At 46.0% G+C, this 16,483-nt stretch overlaps 1 protein-coding gene across 2 annotated transcripts in view; it reads right to left on the bottom strand.

Moving 5' to 3' along the window:
- Positions 1–13,527, bottom strand: part of kcnn1b (potassium intermediate/small conductance calcium-activated channel, subfamily N, member 1b) — a 98,770-nt gene extending 85,243 nt beyond the window's left edge. For both annotated transcript variants that reach the window (XM_072594412.1, XM_072594414.1), the window contains exon 1: positions 13,344–13,527. In XM_072594412.1, the coding sequence (XP_072450513.1) occupies positions 13,344–13,502 (159 nt within the window). In that variant the 5' untranslated portion in view covers positions 13,503–13,527. The remainder of the gene's footprint in view (positions 1–13,343) is intronic.
- Between the last annotated feature and the right edge of the window lie 2,956 nt (positions 13,528–16,483).

Genomic DNA, 16,483 nt, shown 5'->3' with positions numbered 1-16,483 from the left:
GCATTTTGGTAAAACTAAACAAGGCCGGACTTACACAATCAATGGTAGGGCCCTGGGGAGAGTCATTGAATAGAGACACCTCGGGGTGCAAGTACATAGTTCCTTGAATGTGGTGTCACAGGTAGACAGACTGGTGAAGAAGATGTTTTGTAAGCTTGCCTTCAACAGACAAAGCATTGAGTACAGAGAGTCATAGAGTCAGACAGCAGAGAAACAGACCCTTCTGCCCAACATATCCATGCCAACCAGGTTTCCTAAACTGAACTAGGCCCATTTGCCTGTGTTAAGTCCATATTCCTCTAACCCTTTCCTATTCACGTACCCTGTTGAAATATTTTTCAAATATTGTAATTGTACTTGCCTCTACCACTTTCTCTGGTAGCTCATTCCATATACACACCACCCACTGCTGTAAACATAGACCTTCAGGTCCCTTTTAAATCTTTTCTCTTTTCATCTTAAGCCTATGCCTTCTAATTTTGGACTCTACTACCCTGGGGAAAAAACCTTGTCTATTTACCCTACCCATGCCCCTCACGATGTTATAAACATCTATAAGGTCACCCCTCAGCCTCCTACGCTCCAGTGAAAAAAGTCCCAGCCTGTTCTAGTCTCTACTTATAAATCAAATTTTCCATATAATGTCTTTGTAAATCTTTTTTGCATTCTTTTAATAACAGCCTACCTATGGCAGGGTGACCAGAACTGTATACAGTAGTCCAAATATAGTATCACTGAAGTCTTGTACAGCCCGAACATAATGTCCCAACCCCTATACTCAATCCTCTGACTGGTGAAGGCAAGTGTGCCAAACATCTTCACCAGCCTGTCTACCAGTGATGCCACTTGCAAGGAACTATGTATTTTTGTTCCTCGGTCTCTCTGTTCGACAATAACCAGATAAACTGCTTTCTTGGCATTAGTTGAGAGACCAACTCTGCTGCTGTTCTTCAATTGACTACAGGATCTTGAAGATGTGAAAGAGCAGACAGGAACATTGGTTTAATACCTTAGCTAACACTCCCTCAGTGGTGGCACTGGGAATGTCGGACTGGAGCACTGGCCTCATGTCTCTGGAGTGGGAACTGAATGTGTAGTCCCCAGAATCAGAGACATGAGAGCTGCACAGTGAGTCAAACAGAGACCAGGACATTCAGTGGGGAATGGTGTATCCAATGTGAAGGAAAGACAGTGAGTGAGAAGGCAGGTAGCACACTGAGGTTCAAAGCTGAGGATAGATGGGAGAAATTTCAGAGGAGCATTGATTAGCAGGACCGAGAAAATACACCGTGGTGTACATAACAACACAAGAATATACATTCCCACTCAGAGATATTGCATAATAGGTACAATCAGGCTTCACGTTTATTTAGCTGTTCCTTCAGAGGGAAGTGAATAATCTGAGGAAACACAGATAAGATAAGGTAAAATGGTTGGTCAGAGATCCTGGTCAGGGATGGCATGATAGCACAGAGGAGGGGTGGTACCGTGGCTCAGTGGTTAGCACTGCTGCCTCACAGCAGCAGGGACCTGGGTTCGATTTCAGCCTCAGGTGACTTTCTCCCCATATCTGCTTGGGTTTCCTCTGGGTCCTCCAGTTCCCTCCCTTAGTCCAAAGATGTGCAGGTTAGGTGGATTGGCCATGCTAAATTGCCCTCTAATGTTCAGGGATGCGCAGGCTAGGTGGGTTAACTAAGGTAAATGTGGGGTTACTGGGATAGGATGGGATTCTCTTTGGAGGGTTGGTGCAGATGGGCTGAATGGCCTCTATCTGCACTGTAGGGATTCTATAAGAAGATCTGACCTTTGATTTTAACTGATGAAATTCCTATCATGGATTGTGTTTGCAGGATTGTAGGCACACCACTCTGTTTGAAATCTCCCCACCCCACCCCTCCCAAAACTAAGATTCTCAACTCAATTAAGGAGTGGGTAGCATGTTGTTACAGTCTATTCACACAGAGAGGAATAGCTGAAGACTGTCTCTGGTGCCTGTAGGCATTTGCCAGCACTGGATGATTAGAAGGACATCAGTAGTTTAGCTCTTTCTCAAAAGCTAAAGTGCAATTTGGTGGCTTGTCCCCAACTCCCACACCCTCCCCCAGAATCAGCCTGATCAAAGATTGATGCTGGGAAGTACTAAATAATCACTGGCCCATCCAGGGAACTCTGGTAAATAGAGATCAGGGCACATCTTTTTCTCTCACAATTTGTTTGTCAAATTCTGTTCTCTATGAAGCAGTGGAGTTCATTTAAGGAAGAACGAGATAATTGTTTGATGGACAAGGGAGTGAGAGATTGAAAAGTTCAGACAGGGAAGTGGAGCTGATAAGGTCAGCCGCGATCTTGGTAAATGACTGAGCAAGCTCAAATGTCAATAAAGTGTGAAGCTGGAAAAAGCACAGCAAGTCAACCAGCATCAGAGGAGCAGGGGGGTCTGCGTTTCAGGTCAATTCTCTTCCTCCTCGGATGCTTCCTGACCTGCTGTGCTTTTTCCAGCTCCATACTTTATTGACTCTGACTCTCCAGTATCTGCCATCCTCACTATCTCCAAGGGGTCAAATGGCCTACTGCTCTTCAGTCCTATGTTACTAACCTGAACATATGTTATGTCTGTAACACCCTAAAATGCTTCCAATTAATATTGTGAGAATCTGTTATCAGACTGGGCATGGACAAGATGCCAACGGTTTAACACACAAAGGTCAGTTTTACAGAGTGGTTTAAAGGAGGAGACAGAGGCAGAGAGATTTAGAATGGAATTCTGGAGATTGGCACCAGGGAGCTGAAGGCAGGGCCACCAAAGATATAAAAACAAAACCAGGGATTTTTTATGAGTGATTTGCAAAATGTAAAGTAGCTGGAAAAAAAACGTGATGTGGAGGTGCCAGTGTTGGGCTGAATTGGACAAGGTCAAAAATCACACGATACCAGGATATAATCAAACAGGTTTATTTGAAAACACAAGCTTTCAGAGCGCTGCTCCTTCGTTAGTTGTTACTGACTAATACTTGATGAAGGAATAGTGTTCTGAAAGCTAGTGTTTTCAAATAAGCCTGTTGAAAAAGAACTGAAGAAGGTGAGAGAATGTTTTTGATTCAATTAGTTGTCTTGATCTGGAATGTGCTGCCAGAAAGGATGGTGAATACATGTTCAATCCATCAAAGGTAAATTAGATAAATACTTAAAAAGGAGGAAGATGGAGGGCTAAGGGGAAAGAGTGGGGGAGTGGGATTAATTAGAAAGCTCTTTCACAGAGTAGGGTAGTAACATGGACCATATAGAGTCAGAGAGTCAGCACCATACAGCACCCTTCTGTCCAACTGTCTGACCCGCACTGATCAGACATCCCAATCTGACTTAGTCCCATTTGCTGGCATTTGATCCATATCCCTATAAACCCTTTCTATTCCTATACTCATCCAGATGCCTTTTAAATGTTGTAAGTGTACCCTCCTCCACCACTTCCTTGTTCCATACACGCACCACTTTCTCCATGAAAACGTTACCCCTCAGGTCCTTTTCAAATCCACCCCCTTCACTTTAAACGGATGCCTTCTAGTTATGGACTCCCACACCCTCAGAAAAAGACCTGGACTATTCACCCAGTCTCCTGCACTGTATCATTCCTGTATGGTGTTGCATATCAATGTTACATATTAATATCAATGCACTCTGTGAAATGCAATATCATTAACACATCACTCACTGTCAAAGGCAATATACAGAAAAATGGAACATGCATTTCTACAATATCTCAACACAGCCTTTGTATATCCGAAACTTCCACACAGTCGCTGAATTAGTTTTGAGCCAAAGGCAATTACAACAAGTTTGCACACAGCAAGATCCCGTGAACACAAATGAAACATACAAGCAGTTAACAATAGCACTAACAAAAGCATGCCAAGCACCACAGTTCATCAGGGTGTGACGGAGTGGATGTAGATAGGATGCTCCCCCTGGCTGGTGAATCTAAACCCTGGGAACACAAGATAAGGGGTAGATTATTTAAGGCTAAGATGGAGAGGAATTTCTTTACTCAGAGTTTGGTGAATCTTTACCGAACGGCTGTGGAAACACAATCATTGAGCAAGTTCAGGGCAGAAATTTTTAGATTTCTGTAGACTAATGACATAAGGGATATAGAGACAGTGGGAGAAAGTGACACTGAGGTAAATGATCAGTCATGATCTAATTGAATGGAGCAACCAGCTCAATGGGCTGAATGGCCTACTTCTGTTCCTATATCCATTTCTATAGGCTTACTTTTGAAAACAGCAACATTGTAGTAAACATATATAGAACCTTGGTTTGGCCACACTTAACTAAACACAGTTCCAGTCTCCATTTTAAAATAAGAATATAAACACACTAGAAGAAATGCAGAAATGATTTACAGACTTTTTGCCAGAGGTTATAATCATCAAGAGAGGTTGAATACAGTTGAGGTTGAGGTTGCTTTCTCTAGAAAAGTGGGTAATACATTGGCCCATACTGCTGAGGGGCCAGGTTCAATTCTACCCTTGGGTGACGGTCTGTGGAGTTTGCATGTTCTCCTGTTTCTGCCAAGTGTTCTGGTTGCCTTCCCCAATTCAAAGCTGTGCAGATTAGGAAGACTGGCCATGCTAAATTATTGGTAGTGTCTGAGGATGTGCAGGCTTGGCAAATGTGGGTTATAGGGATTGAGTGGGATGCTTTTCAGAGGGCTGGTGTAGATTCAATGGGCTGAATAGCCTCTTTCTGCACTATAGGAATTCTATGAAAAAGAAATGATTAAGGAGTGATCTAACAGATTATGAAAGGGATCAATCATGTGGATATTAAAATGAATTAGGGGTGAAGTAAGCCATTCACCTAGATCATGTTGATCTATTTTTATTTTGAATGCAATATTCCTATCCAAACCCGACAATCCTGAAACATCAGGAATCTATTTGCCTCTGTCTTGAAATATCTTCAAAGACCCACCTCCACTGCCTTCTGAGGCAGAGTTCCAACGTCACAAATACCTCAGAGAAACTATTCCTCATCTCTGTCCCAAAAGGGCAAGCTCTAATTTTAAAACAGTGTCCCCTGGTTCTGGCCTAACTCACAAGAGGAAGCATTCTTTCCAAGTTTACCCTGCAGACATAGAGACAATGTTTCTCACAGGGAAGAAGAGCATGGGGAAACACAAATATAATCACCAAGAAATCAAATAAACAAGTTTGATTATACTCCTTTTACAAAAGAATGATAAGATTATGGAATGTGTTGTTCAGGAAATGGTTTAGTACACATCCCAAATACATTTACAGTGATAGATCTAATCGAGATTTTCAAAATCATGACTGAACAGGACAGAGTAGATAGGGAGAAACTGTTCAGAAAAGGAACAAGAACGAAAGTGCGTAGATTTGAAGAGATCTGCAAAAAAAAGCAAAGGTGAAGTGAGAAAAATCTTTTTCACTTTGCAAGTAGTTAGGGTCTGGAATGCACTGCCTGGGAATGTGGGGGAGGCAGGTTCAGTTGAGGCATACAAGAGGGGCACTGGGTGATTACAGGAAGTCCCCAGGTTATGAACGAGTTCCGTTTTTTTCGACTGTTCGTAAGCCGAATTTGTGTGTAAATTGGAACAGATACGGGCTAATTCATCTGCCCATTCGTTAGAACGAAATATTGTGCATAACTCGGATTTTTAAAGATTATTTTTAAAAATGAGAAGCTGGAGGTTGGTTCATTAGTACAGGACGTTCATATCCCAGGGACTTCCTGTATTTAAATATAAGTCATGAGCAAAGGTATGGGGGAAGAAAGAAGATTGGCAAGAGGTAATGATGCTCATTCCTCAGCAGGTGTAGATACAATGAACTGAACTGAAGCAGGCCATTTGGTCCATTGAGTCCACACCAATCCTCCTAACCGCATCCTATCCAGACCCACCTCCTAAGCAATCCCTGTAATATTGCATATCCATGGCTAATCCACCTAACCTATACATCACTGGGCAATTTCCCATGGCCAATCCACCTAACCTGCACATCTTTGGACTGTGGGAGAGGACCACAGCACCCAAAGGAAACCCATGCAGACACAGGGAGAATGTGCAAATTCATCACAGTCACCTGAGGGTGGAATCGAACCTGGGTCCTTGGCGCTGTGAGGCAGCAATGCTAACCACTGAGCCACCATGACACCCCACGTCTGTGATTCTGTGAAGCTAAATAAACGTAGGAGAGAAAAGAGTAGAAGGATAGAATATATGGGTTGGTTGGGAGGGGGCTGGTATAGAGTATCAGAATTCCTGATTCCTGATGAAGGGCTCCTGCCTGAAAAGTTGAATCTCCTGCTCCTCGGATGCTGCCCGACCTGCTGTGCTTTTCCAGCACCACACTCTTGACTCTAATCTCCAGCATCTGCAGTATAGAGTATAGCAGGAACAAGCTGGTGCTATGTAATGTCCACAGTCTTTGGTGGTTCTTGAGGGAAGAACACTGGGAGGGTGTTCATGTTCTGTTTCAAATTGCTCCTTTTGAACACATTTGATTTGATGCAAAGACAGTAGCCAGCGTTTCTGCCACATCAGCCACAGACTGTGAACGAGCTCCAACCTTACACTGGGGCTTCTCTCAGGAAGGCAGGAGTTAGTAACTGAGGTACCAAATGCTACAGTCACTGACAACACCACGTAGTAGCATTGCATTTTAGGAAGAAAATGTTGCAAACTCTTTCATGCAAGGTCAAGGAGAAAGGACAATAAAAAGAAACAATGAGTTTCTCAGACCTTGGGAAAGACAGTTGGAATGAAAGACAGTGTGGGAAGGGTGAGGTGCAGAGGATCAAAGGTTGTGCATATTGAATATTTTGAAAAGGACAGATCACAGTTAATGCAACAGTCAGTGGAGGCCTTGATTTACTTAATATAGAGCTATCAAGGTATACAGCATGGAAACAGACCCTTTGGCCCAACTTGTTCATTCCAACTAGGTTTCCTAATCTGAACTAGTCTCATTTGCTTCCTTGCACCTGTCCAAATGTCTCCTAATTGTTGTAATTGTACCCTCCTCTACTACTTTGTCCAGCAGTTCAGTCCACACACACACACACCACCCTCTGCATGAAAAAGTTGTCCCTCAGTCTTTTTTAAATATTTCCTCTTTCACCTTTAAGATTAGATTCCCTACAGTGTAGAAACAGGCCCTTCGCCCCAACAAGTCCACACCAACCCTCCAAAGAGTAACCCACCCCTCTCTGACTAATGACCATGCTAAATTGTCCGTCGTGTTGAGTGAAGGGGTAAACGTAGGAGTATGGGTCTGGGTGGTATACGCTTCGGCGGGTCAGTGTGGACTTGTTGGGCCGAAGGGCCTGTTTCCACACTGTAAGTAATCTAATCTAATCTAATGCTCCTAACAACTATGGACAATTTAGCATGGTCAATTCACCTAACCTGCACATGTTTAGAATGTGGGAGGAAACTGGAGCACCTGGAGGAAATCCAAGCAGACAGGGGAAAAATGTGCAAACTCCACACAGACAGCTGCCTGAGGCTGGAATTGAACCTGGGACCCTGGCACTGTGAAGCAGCAGTGCTACCCACTGAGCCACCTATGCCCTCTAGCTTTAAACTCCTCTGCCTGGAGAAAAGACCTTGGCTGTTCACCCTATTCATCCCCACATGATTTTATAAACTTCCTTAAAGGTCACCCGTCAGCCTCCTATGTTCCAGGGAAATAAGCCCCAGCCTCGGGGTGGCATGGTGGTTCAGTGGTTAGCACTTCTGCTTCACAGCACCAGGAACCCAGGTTCAATTCCAGCCTCGGGTAACTGTCTGTGTGGAGTTTACACATTCTCCCAGTGTCTGCATGGGTTTCCTCTGGGTGCTCCACTTTCCTTCCACAGTCCAAAGATGTACAGGTCAGGTGAAAGTGTTCAAAGTGTTAGATGCATTATATAGAGGGAGATGGGTCTGGGTGGGTTACTCTTCGGAGGGTCGGTGTGGACTTGTTGGGCTGAAGGGCCTGTTTCCACACTGTAGGGAATCTATCCAGCCCAATATCCTGATAACGTGTGATCATGTACAAGGGAAGTAAACATAGGAACATAGTAACAAGAAGAGACCATTTAGCCCCTTGAGTCCATTTAATTAGATCATGTCTAATCTGAATCTTCACTCCTTCTGGCTTGGATTTGAAGATACTACTCCTCTTTCTAAATTTCCCTCACCCTCATCCTCCCTTCCCCTTCTCCCACACCCACCAACACAAATTTTCTCTGTACTGACCCAGTCACCTCACTCAGCACCTTAAACAGATAAATCAGTTAACTTTGTGATCCTCTAAGCTGAAGGGAGTACAAATCTAGCCAATGAACCTGGTCCTCTTCATTCCACTCAATTACTCCAGGATCATTCTAATCAATCTTCTCCAAGGCCTATGACCTCTCCCTCAGGCTATGCCTAGAAATGTCTCCCAGATACTGGTTCAGCTTTACAAAACGGGAATATCTCTTGCACCTTATTATATTGAATAAAACTACATGACATGGACAGTAATAAGGTGGAACTCCATCACCTGAAGAATATATCAGGTGCAGAATAAGTTTCTGTGGGACAGTCCACAACTCTCATTCCAATGGGACCAGGGAACATTTCTATGGTTTATTTATCTATGGGAGTGCATCAGTTAATGGCTAGTGTAAAACTCCTTTCTGCTTTCTATTAGCGAGCTCATCAACTCAGTTCTTTGACCAAAGCAGTGATGCAGCTGTAACAGCAGGCTGAAGGATTCCGTTTGCTGCATTAATGTAAGGCGAGTCTTTCAAAGTCCTTATGCAACCATTTGAGACATTGTGTGCAGCCAACGGAAATCACAAAATGGGAGCAGTGCACCTGAGATTTTGTCACATGTGGCAGTAAACTGCGGTCTCCCACTGATAGAGCAGGGAGAGTGAGTGCCGGTCAACTTCATCCTGAGAACTGTGTCAAGAGTAAACACTGCTCATCAGGAATGGGGGGGGGGGGGTTGAGGGCTAGGGGAAAAGGATGGATCGAGAGGCAGAGGAGAAGGAGGGATCGAGGGATAAGGGGAAAATGTGGATGAGTTAGATTGAGAGATGCAGGGAGCAGGAGGGCAGTATGAAATTGGGAAGAATAATGGAGTGAGGGATATGGAGAGGGAGCGGAATGGGGGAACATAGGGAAAAAGTGGGATTGAGGGGTACAGGGAGAAAGCGGATGAGTGGTGGGAGGGATATGACGAGAAGGTGGGATTTGGGGAGAGAGATGTAAATAAGATTTGATGGGATGACTTTCCCTACTCCCAGAACATGTTGCTGCTGAAAGCAGGGAAGACGTGAGTGTGTGATAGGGGAGTGTGTGATAGGGGAGTGTGAGATAGGGGAGCGTGAGATAGGGGAATGTGTGATAGGGGAGTGTGTGATAGGGGAGTGTGTGATAGGGGAGTGTGTGATAGGAGAGCATGAGATAGGGGAGCGTGAGATGGGGAGTGTGAGATAGGGGAGTGTGAGATAGGGGAGTGTGTGATAGGGGAGTGTGAGATAGGGGAGCGTGAGATAGGGGAGCGTGAGATAGGGGAATGTGTGATAGGGGAGTGTGTGATAGGGGAGTGTGAGATAGGGGAGTGTGTGATAGGGGAGTGTGTGATAGGGGAGTGTGTGATAGGGGAGTGTGTGATAGGAGAGCATGAGATAGGGGAGCGTGAGATGGGGAGTGTGAGATAGGGGAGCGTGAGATAGGGGAGCGTGAGATAGGGGAGCGTGAGATAGGGGAGCGTGAGATAGGGGAATGTGTGATAGGGGAGTGTGTGATAGGGGAGTGTGAGATAGGGGAGTGTGAGATAGGGGAGTGTGTGATAGGGGAGTGTGTGATAGGGGAGTGTGTGATAGGGGAGTGTGAGATAGGGGAGTGTGAGATAGGGGAGTGTGAGATAGGGGAGTGTGTGATAGGGGAGTGTGTGATAGGGGAGTGTGAGATAGGGGAGTGTGTGATAGGGGAGTGTGTGATAGGGGAGTGTGAGATAGAGGAGCGTGAGATAGGGGAATGTGAGATAGGGGAGTGTGAGATAGGGGAGTGTGTGATAGGGGAGTGTGAGATAGGGGAGTGTGTGATAGGGGAGTGTGAGATAGGGGAGTGTGTGATAGGAGAGCATGAGATAGGGGAGTGTGAGATGGGGAGTGTGAGATAGGGGAGTGTGAGATAGGGGAGTGTGTGATAGGGGAGTGTGAGATAGGCGAGTGTGAGATAAAGGATCTACCTCCTGACCCCACTTGAATGTTTCATTCTAGAGAACTGCGATTCTACTTTGGAAGAAATCTGCAAGATAACTGACCTTTTCGCAGCTATTTCCCCTGGGCATGGTTTAAATAAAAGCCTAAGTGCCAGATGGAGAAGTTAGATTTAAATCTTCACATAATGAGACTTAAGATGGATGTATGGTCAGACAGAAAGAGAGAGAGCTAGAAACTATGACCCCCACATTCCCCACAGAGTCAGATGAGGTGGCTTTTGTAAGGGGGGGGGGGGGGGCTCTCTGCTAATTTACAGCAAACACCCCTGACCATGGTCACATTGCAGAGTCTCCGCCCCAACCCTAGCTCCAGAGGCAGCATAGTGACCACTGGGAGAGCTCAGTGACTCCCCCTCCCCAGGCTCTAAGATGATTCGAGGGAACGGCACATTCTGGGGGCAGGGGGGTGACTGGAGACATCTCCCCCCTCCCCTCACTGGGAGCTGGGGGCTCTCCATCCGCTCCACCAGAAACATCACCCCTGGAGAGGGGTGGGGGTGGTCACAGCTGGTTCCCCAGGAAGTTGCTCTTTCCCCTGAGCCTCGTGTCCTCAGATTTCCCCTCCCCCCTCCCCCAACCAGGCCTGTCCCTTGGGAAAGTGGGTGTGAGATGTGGCGGTCTGTGAGGGGAGGGATCAGGAAGATGTGACCCCTGTTTTGGTGGGAACAGATGACATGGACTCAGGGCTGAGTGCAGCAAGATCTAAACCAGATGGATCACCACCTCACCCCTGCACATTCCCTACCCACTGACACACTGATACACAGATTGACACACACACAGACACTGACACACACAGACACAGACACAAAAACACAAAGACACACTGACACACAAACACTGACACACAGACAGACACACTGACACACAAACACACTGAGCAACAGAACTGAGACTCCTCACTGCCACCTACCAGCATCCCCCTCCCACACAGAGACACACACACATCAACCCCATCCACACACACACAGATCATCGCCCAACACACATCTATCCCCCTGCGCATACACACACAGATCCATCCCTGAACACAGATAGATCTATCCCGCCTCCCCTCACACATAGACAAACACACACACTGACACAGGCACCACCCCCCCCAAACACACACAGTCTCACACACACCACTCCCCATATACAGAGAGAGACACAGACACTGACACACACAGAGTCACCTACACAGAGACACTCTCACATACATCACCCACCGCACATTCACAGCCACACACAGACTGACACACAGACACAGACTCACACACACAGGGACTCACACACAGACACAGGGAGACACACAGACACAGACTCACACACACAGGGACTCACACACAGACACAGACTCACACACACAGGGACTCACACACAGACACAGGGAGACACACACACACAGACTCACACACACAGGGACTCACACACAGACACTGGAAGACAAACAGAGATCTGCAGCGATCTGCTGGTGTACCTCACACTGAGGGATAGTCTCAGGGAAGGGATTTTCTTTCGGGGGGCGGGGGGGGGGGGGGTCGGTGCCGACTGCAGAATCGGCAGCGGGTACCTGGCGTAGGTTGTGTTCAGCAATAAACATTCCCAGAGAACTGCCTGAGCAGAAGATACCGCAATCCTGGATGGTCATGTCCCTGTCTCTCAGCAGCTGTGTGTGTATGTGTGTCTCTGTGCACATCTCCATCTCCCTCTCCCTGTCTATGTCTCTCTCGGTACCTGACTATCTGTATCTCGTCGCCTGTCTCTCTATTCCCTGGTCTCTCTTTCTCACTCTCTATGTTTCCCTCTCTGTGTCTCTCCCTTTCTCTCTCTCTCTCTGTGTTCACCGGCGGTTCGCTCTCCCTCCCAGCGGTTCCGGAGTATCTCTGCCTCCTCCCTCTGTGTCTGTGTGTGTCAATGTCTGTGTTGTCTTTAGTTCCTATCCGTCTCTGCTTCTCTATCGGTCTTTCTCTATGTCCCTCTTTCTCTGTGTATGTGTTTGCCTTTCTATGTCTATCTCTTTCCCCCCTCTTCGTTTCCCTCTACCTGCACTGTCCTTGCCTGTGTGAGTCTCTCTCAGTCCGTCCTTAGCGCTCTCTCTCTCCCCTTGTATGTTTTTGTCGCACGCTCAGTGCGTCTCTCTATGTGTAGATGTCTGTCTTTCTCTCTGGGTGTGTGGATATGTGTGTGTGTGGATCTCTCTCTCTCTGTACCTGTGTGTGCATGGATGTCTGTGTGTGTGTGTGCGCGGATGTCTCTCTCTGTATGTGTGCGCGCGTGTATGTATATATATATATGTAGATATCTCTCTGTGTCTGTGTGTCTGTGTGCATCTCTGCCTGCGTCTGTGTGTGGATCTCTCTATCTGTGTGTGTGCGTGTATCTCTGTGTCTGTGTGTGTGGATCTCTGTGTGTATATCTCTCTATCTGTGTGTGTGTGAGTGTGTGTGTGTATATCTCTCTATCTGTGTGTGTGTGAGTGTATGTGTGTGGATCTCTCTCTGTGAAAGTATCTCTGTGTGTATGTGTGTGTATCTGTGTGTGTGTGTGTGTGGGGATATCTGTGTGTGTGTATCTCTGTCTGTATGTGTGTATCTCTGTGTGTGGATATCTGTGTGTGTGTGTGGATCTCTGTGTGGATCTGTGTGTGTGTAGATAGCTCTGTGTGTGTGTGTGGATCTCTGCGTGTGTGGATCTGTTTGTGTGTGGATATCTGTGTGTGTGGATCTGTCTGTGTGTGTGTGGATCTCTCTGCGTGTGTGGATCTGTTTGTGTGTGGATATCTGTGTGTGTGGATCTGTGTGTGTGTGGATCTCTGTGTGGATATCTCTGTGTGTGTATCTGTGTGTGTGGATCTCTCTGTCTGTGTGTGTGGATCTCTGTCTGTGTGGATATCTGTGTGTGTGGATCTCTCTCTCTGTCTGTGTGTGTGGATCTCTGTGTGGATATCTGTGTGTGTGGATCTTTGTCTGTGTGGATATCTCTGTCTGTGTATCTGTGTGTGTGTGTGTGGATCTCTTTCTCTGTCTGTGTGTGTGGATCTCTGTGTGTCCGCCCCTCGCCGTAGCTGCTTACCTGGTAGTCTGCGGTCTGGTTCTGGTGACTGTGCCAGCAGTGTTTGTGCACACATTGCTTCCTGTGCTGACAGTTGCAGTGATGCTGCTGCTGAACCTGCGCTCCGCTGCTCCGGGCCGGACCCCCTGCGCCCTGCTCTTCCGCAGCCTCCGGTTCCATGGCAGTGCCCGCTCCGCACTGCACCGCTCCCGGGACCTGCGCCACTCGCGGGCACCGCTCGGCCCTCCAGCCCAAGCTGCTAGTCTCATTGGTCGGCCCGACCAAAACAACCCGCATGACGTGCCCTTCCAGCAGCCCCCTCCCTCCCCCAAAAATTTAAAGGGGCCACTTCCAACCTCACACTAAACAGCCCATAATACCTAAGCCAATGGAGAGGTATTATTGTGGGCGTTGGGGGTTGGTGTAGGGGAGAGAGACACAGATCCAATGTGATCCACAGTAAGATATAATTCACTCGATCCAATCATGTGGTTGTGATCACAGACTTTCATTGATCAAGCCATGGAGGGTTTCAGAACTACCACCAATTTGGAAATGAATGGACTATCTCAATTATTGGGAGAAAGGAAACAGGGCGCAGTGTTTACTGGAGTCAGTTTTAAGGGTTAAAACTTTCACACAGGAATGTCCAGGTGATCTAGAAAAAGCCTTCAGCAGATCCTGAGCCAGCATCAGGTGGTTGGTTGGTTTCTAAGAGTCAGCATTGAAGCCAGTCCAAACCCTATATTAAAATAAAATTTAAAAGGTTACATTTATATCGAGCTGTCAAATTACATTGCAATTGGAAACACTCAGAGCTTAAACCAGTCTCGTAAAATAGTCAGGACACAGAATCATCCAGGACAGTTTATTTTTAATGATTATAATGCCTCAATAGCTTCTATAGACCATCTCACAGCACTGAAAAGGCCATTCACCCCACAGTGTATATGCTGACTCACTGCAATAGCAACTCAGTTGCCCCCTTTTCCCAACTCCTTTTCCCATTTGCACTGGCATCCTTTACATATGTTAGAGAATGATCCAATGCTTCTTCAGAAGCTGGGATTGACCCTGTCTCCACCAGACTCCCAGGTTTCAGATCCATGTTACCCATTGCATTAAACACTTTTCCTCATGTTGCCTTTTGTCCTTTCACCAATCACCTTAAATTTGTGTCCCCTCAGTTCTTAGTCCCTCCCAGTCCACTCTGTCCAGACCCTTCATAATTTTGAACATTTCAATCGAATCTCCTCTAAACGTTCTCTATCTTTCACACCTCACCCTCTAGTTTCCGCCTTCACTTGTAGGACTTTGCAGCCTTGGAGGCTGTTCCACCCCTGTGCCTCGGAAAGAGCTATCCAATTGGATCTGCTTCCCACTCCTTTTCAGGAACCTTCAATTTTCTCCTTTTCATGTATTAATCCAAATCCCTTTGGAAAGGTCCTCATGAAACTATTTCCACTTTCCTTTAAGGGCAGAGCATCCCATTTCATAATAACTCATTGTGTAAAATCATTCTTATTTTCCCTCTAGTTCATTTGGCTCCAATCTATGTCCTTCCAGCTCCCGACTCTGCTGCCATGAAATCTCCATTGGGTCTTTGAACATCTCTGTTAAGTCTCCTCTTAAGCTGCTCTGTTCCAAGGAGAATAAAAAATGCTTTTCTAATGTCTTTACACATTGACAAAGAGACCATGGAGTGCAGGTGCACAGTTCTTTGAAGGTGGAGTCACAGGTAGATAGGGCAGTGAAGTAGGCATTTGGCAACCTTGCCTTCATTGGTCAGTGCATTGAGTACAGGAGTTGGGATGTCATGTTTTAGAATAGAAAGAATCAGGGATTTGCAGCTGTACAGGACATTGGTGAAACCACTTTCAGAATACTGCGTTCAATTCTGGTTTCCCTGTTATAGGAAAGAGGTCATAAACTTCAAAGAGTTCAGTGAAGATTTACAAGGAGGTTGCAGGAACTGGAGAGTTTGAGGTCCATGGAGAGGCTACATAGGTAGGGGCTATTTTCCCTGGAGTGTTGAGGGGTGACCTTATAGAGGTTTATAAAATCATGAGGGGTATGGATAGGTTGAATAGCCAAACTCTTTTCCCCAGGGTAGGGGAGTCCAAAAGTAGAGGGAATAGGTTTAAGTGACAGGGAAAGGTTTAAAAGGGACCTGATGGGTAACTTTTTCACACAGAGGGTGGTGCGTGTAAGGAATGAGCTGCCAGAGGAAGTGGTGCAGGCTGGTACAATTATAACATTTAAAGGGTATTTGGGTGAGTATATGAATAAGAAAGGTTTGGAGGAGTATGAGCCAAGCGCTGGCAAATGGCACTAGATCAGTTTAGGATATCTTGTTGGCATGGACAGGTTGGACCAAAGGGTCTGTTTCCATGCTGTACCACTCTTTGATTCTATGAAACCCCTCAGCCCAGGAACTATTCTAGAACTTGCTCCACAACATCCTGCCAGAATTGGACACAAAAGTTCTGTTGGGGCCATTTCCTTTGAAAGGTTGTTATTGAATCTGCTTTCACCACCCTTTCAGGCAACACATTCTGGTACACACTTTGGTGCCAATTTGATGTGGGATTAACCAGCTGAACACCTCAGTAGGGTCACCTCTTAATCTGCTCTGTCCCAAGGAGAATAAGTCCAATTTCTCTAATCTTGCCTTGTATCTGAGATCTTTAATTCCTGGTATTATTCTAGTTAATTTCCTTTGAACTCTCTCCAGGGCTTTAACAGGACTCTTTAAATAAGGTGCTCAGAACTGAATATAATACTCCAAATGTGGACTGACCAATGATTTGTAGAAGTGGAACATTGCTTCCTTGCTTTTATACTCTATGCCAGTATTGAGAAACCCAAGGATACGATAAGCCTTCTTACTAACTTGGTCCCTCTGCTCCTGTACTCCCCTCAGAGTTGTACCATTGAGCCTGTGTGGTTTCTCCTTTTGTTTTCCAACCAAAATGCATAATCTCAGTTTTTTCTCTGCATTGAAATCCATCTGCCAGGTGTCTGTCCATTAAGCCAATTTGTCAGTGTCTCTCTGAAGTCACTCAGCATCCTCCTCACAATCCACTTTCTCCCTAGCTTAGTGTCATCTGTAAATGTAGAGATTTTGCCCTCCACACCCATCTCCAAATTGTTTATATTTG

The sequence above is a fragment of the Chiloscyllium punctatum genome, chromosome 24 (genome assembly GCF_047496795.1).
Source record: "Chiloscyllium punctatum isolate Juve2018m chromosome 24, sChiPun1.3, whole genome shotgun sequence".
Taxonomy (NCBI): Eukaryota; Metazoa; Chordata; class Chondrichthyes; order Orectolobiformes; family Hemiscylliidae; genus Chiloscyllium; species Chiloscyllium punctatum.
This window is presented reverse-complemented; position numbering and strand designations above follow the sequence as displayed.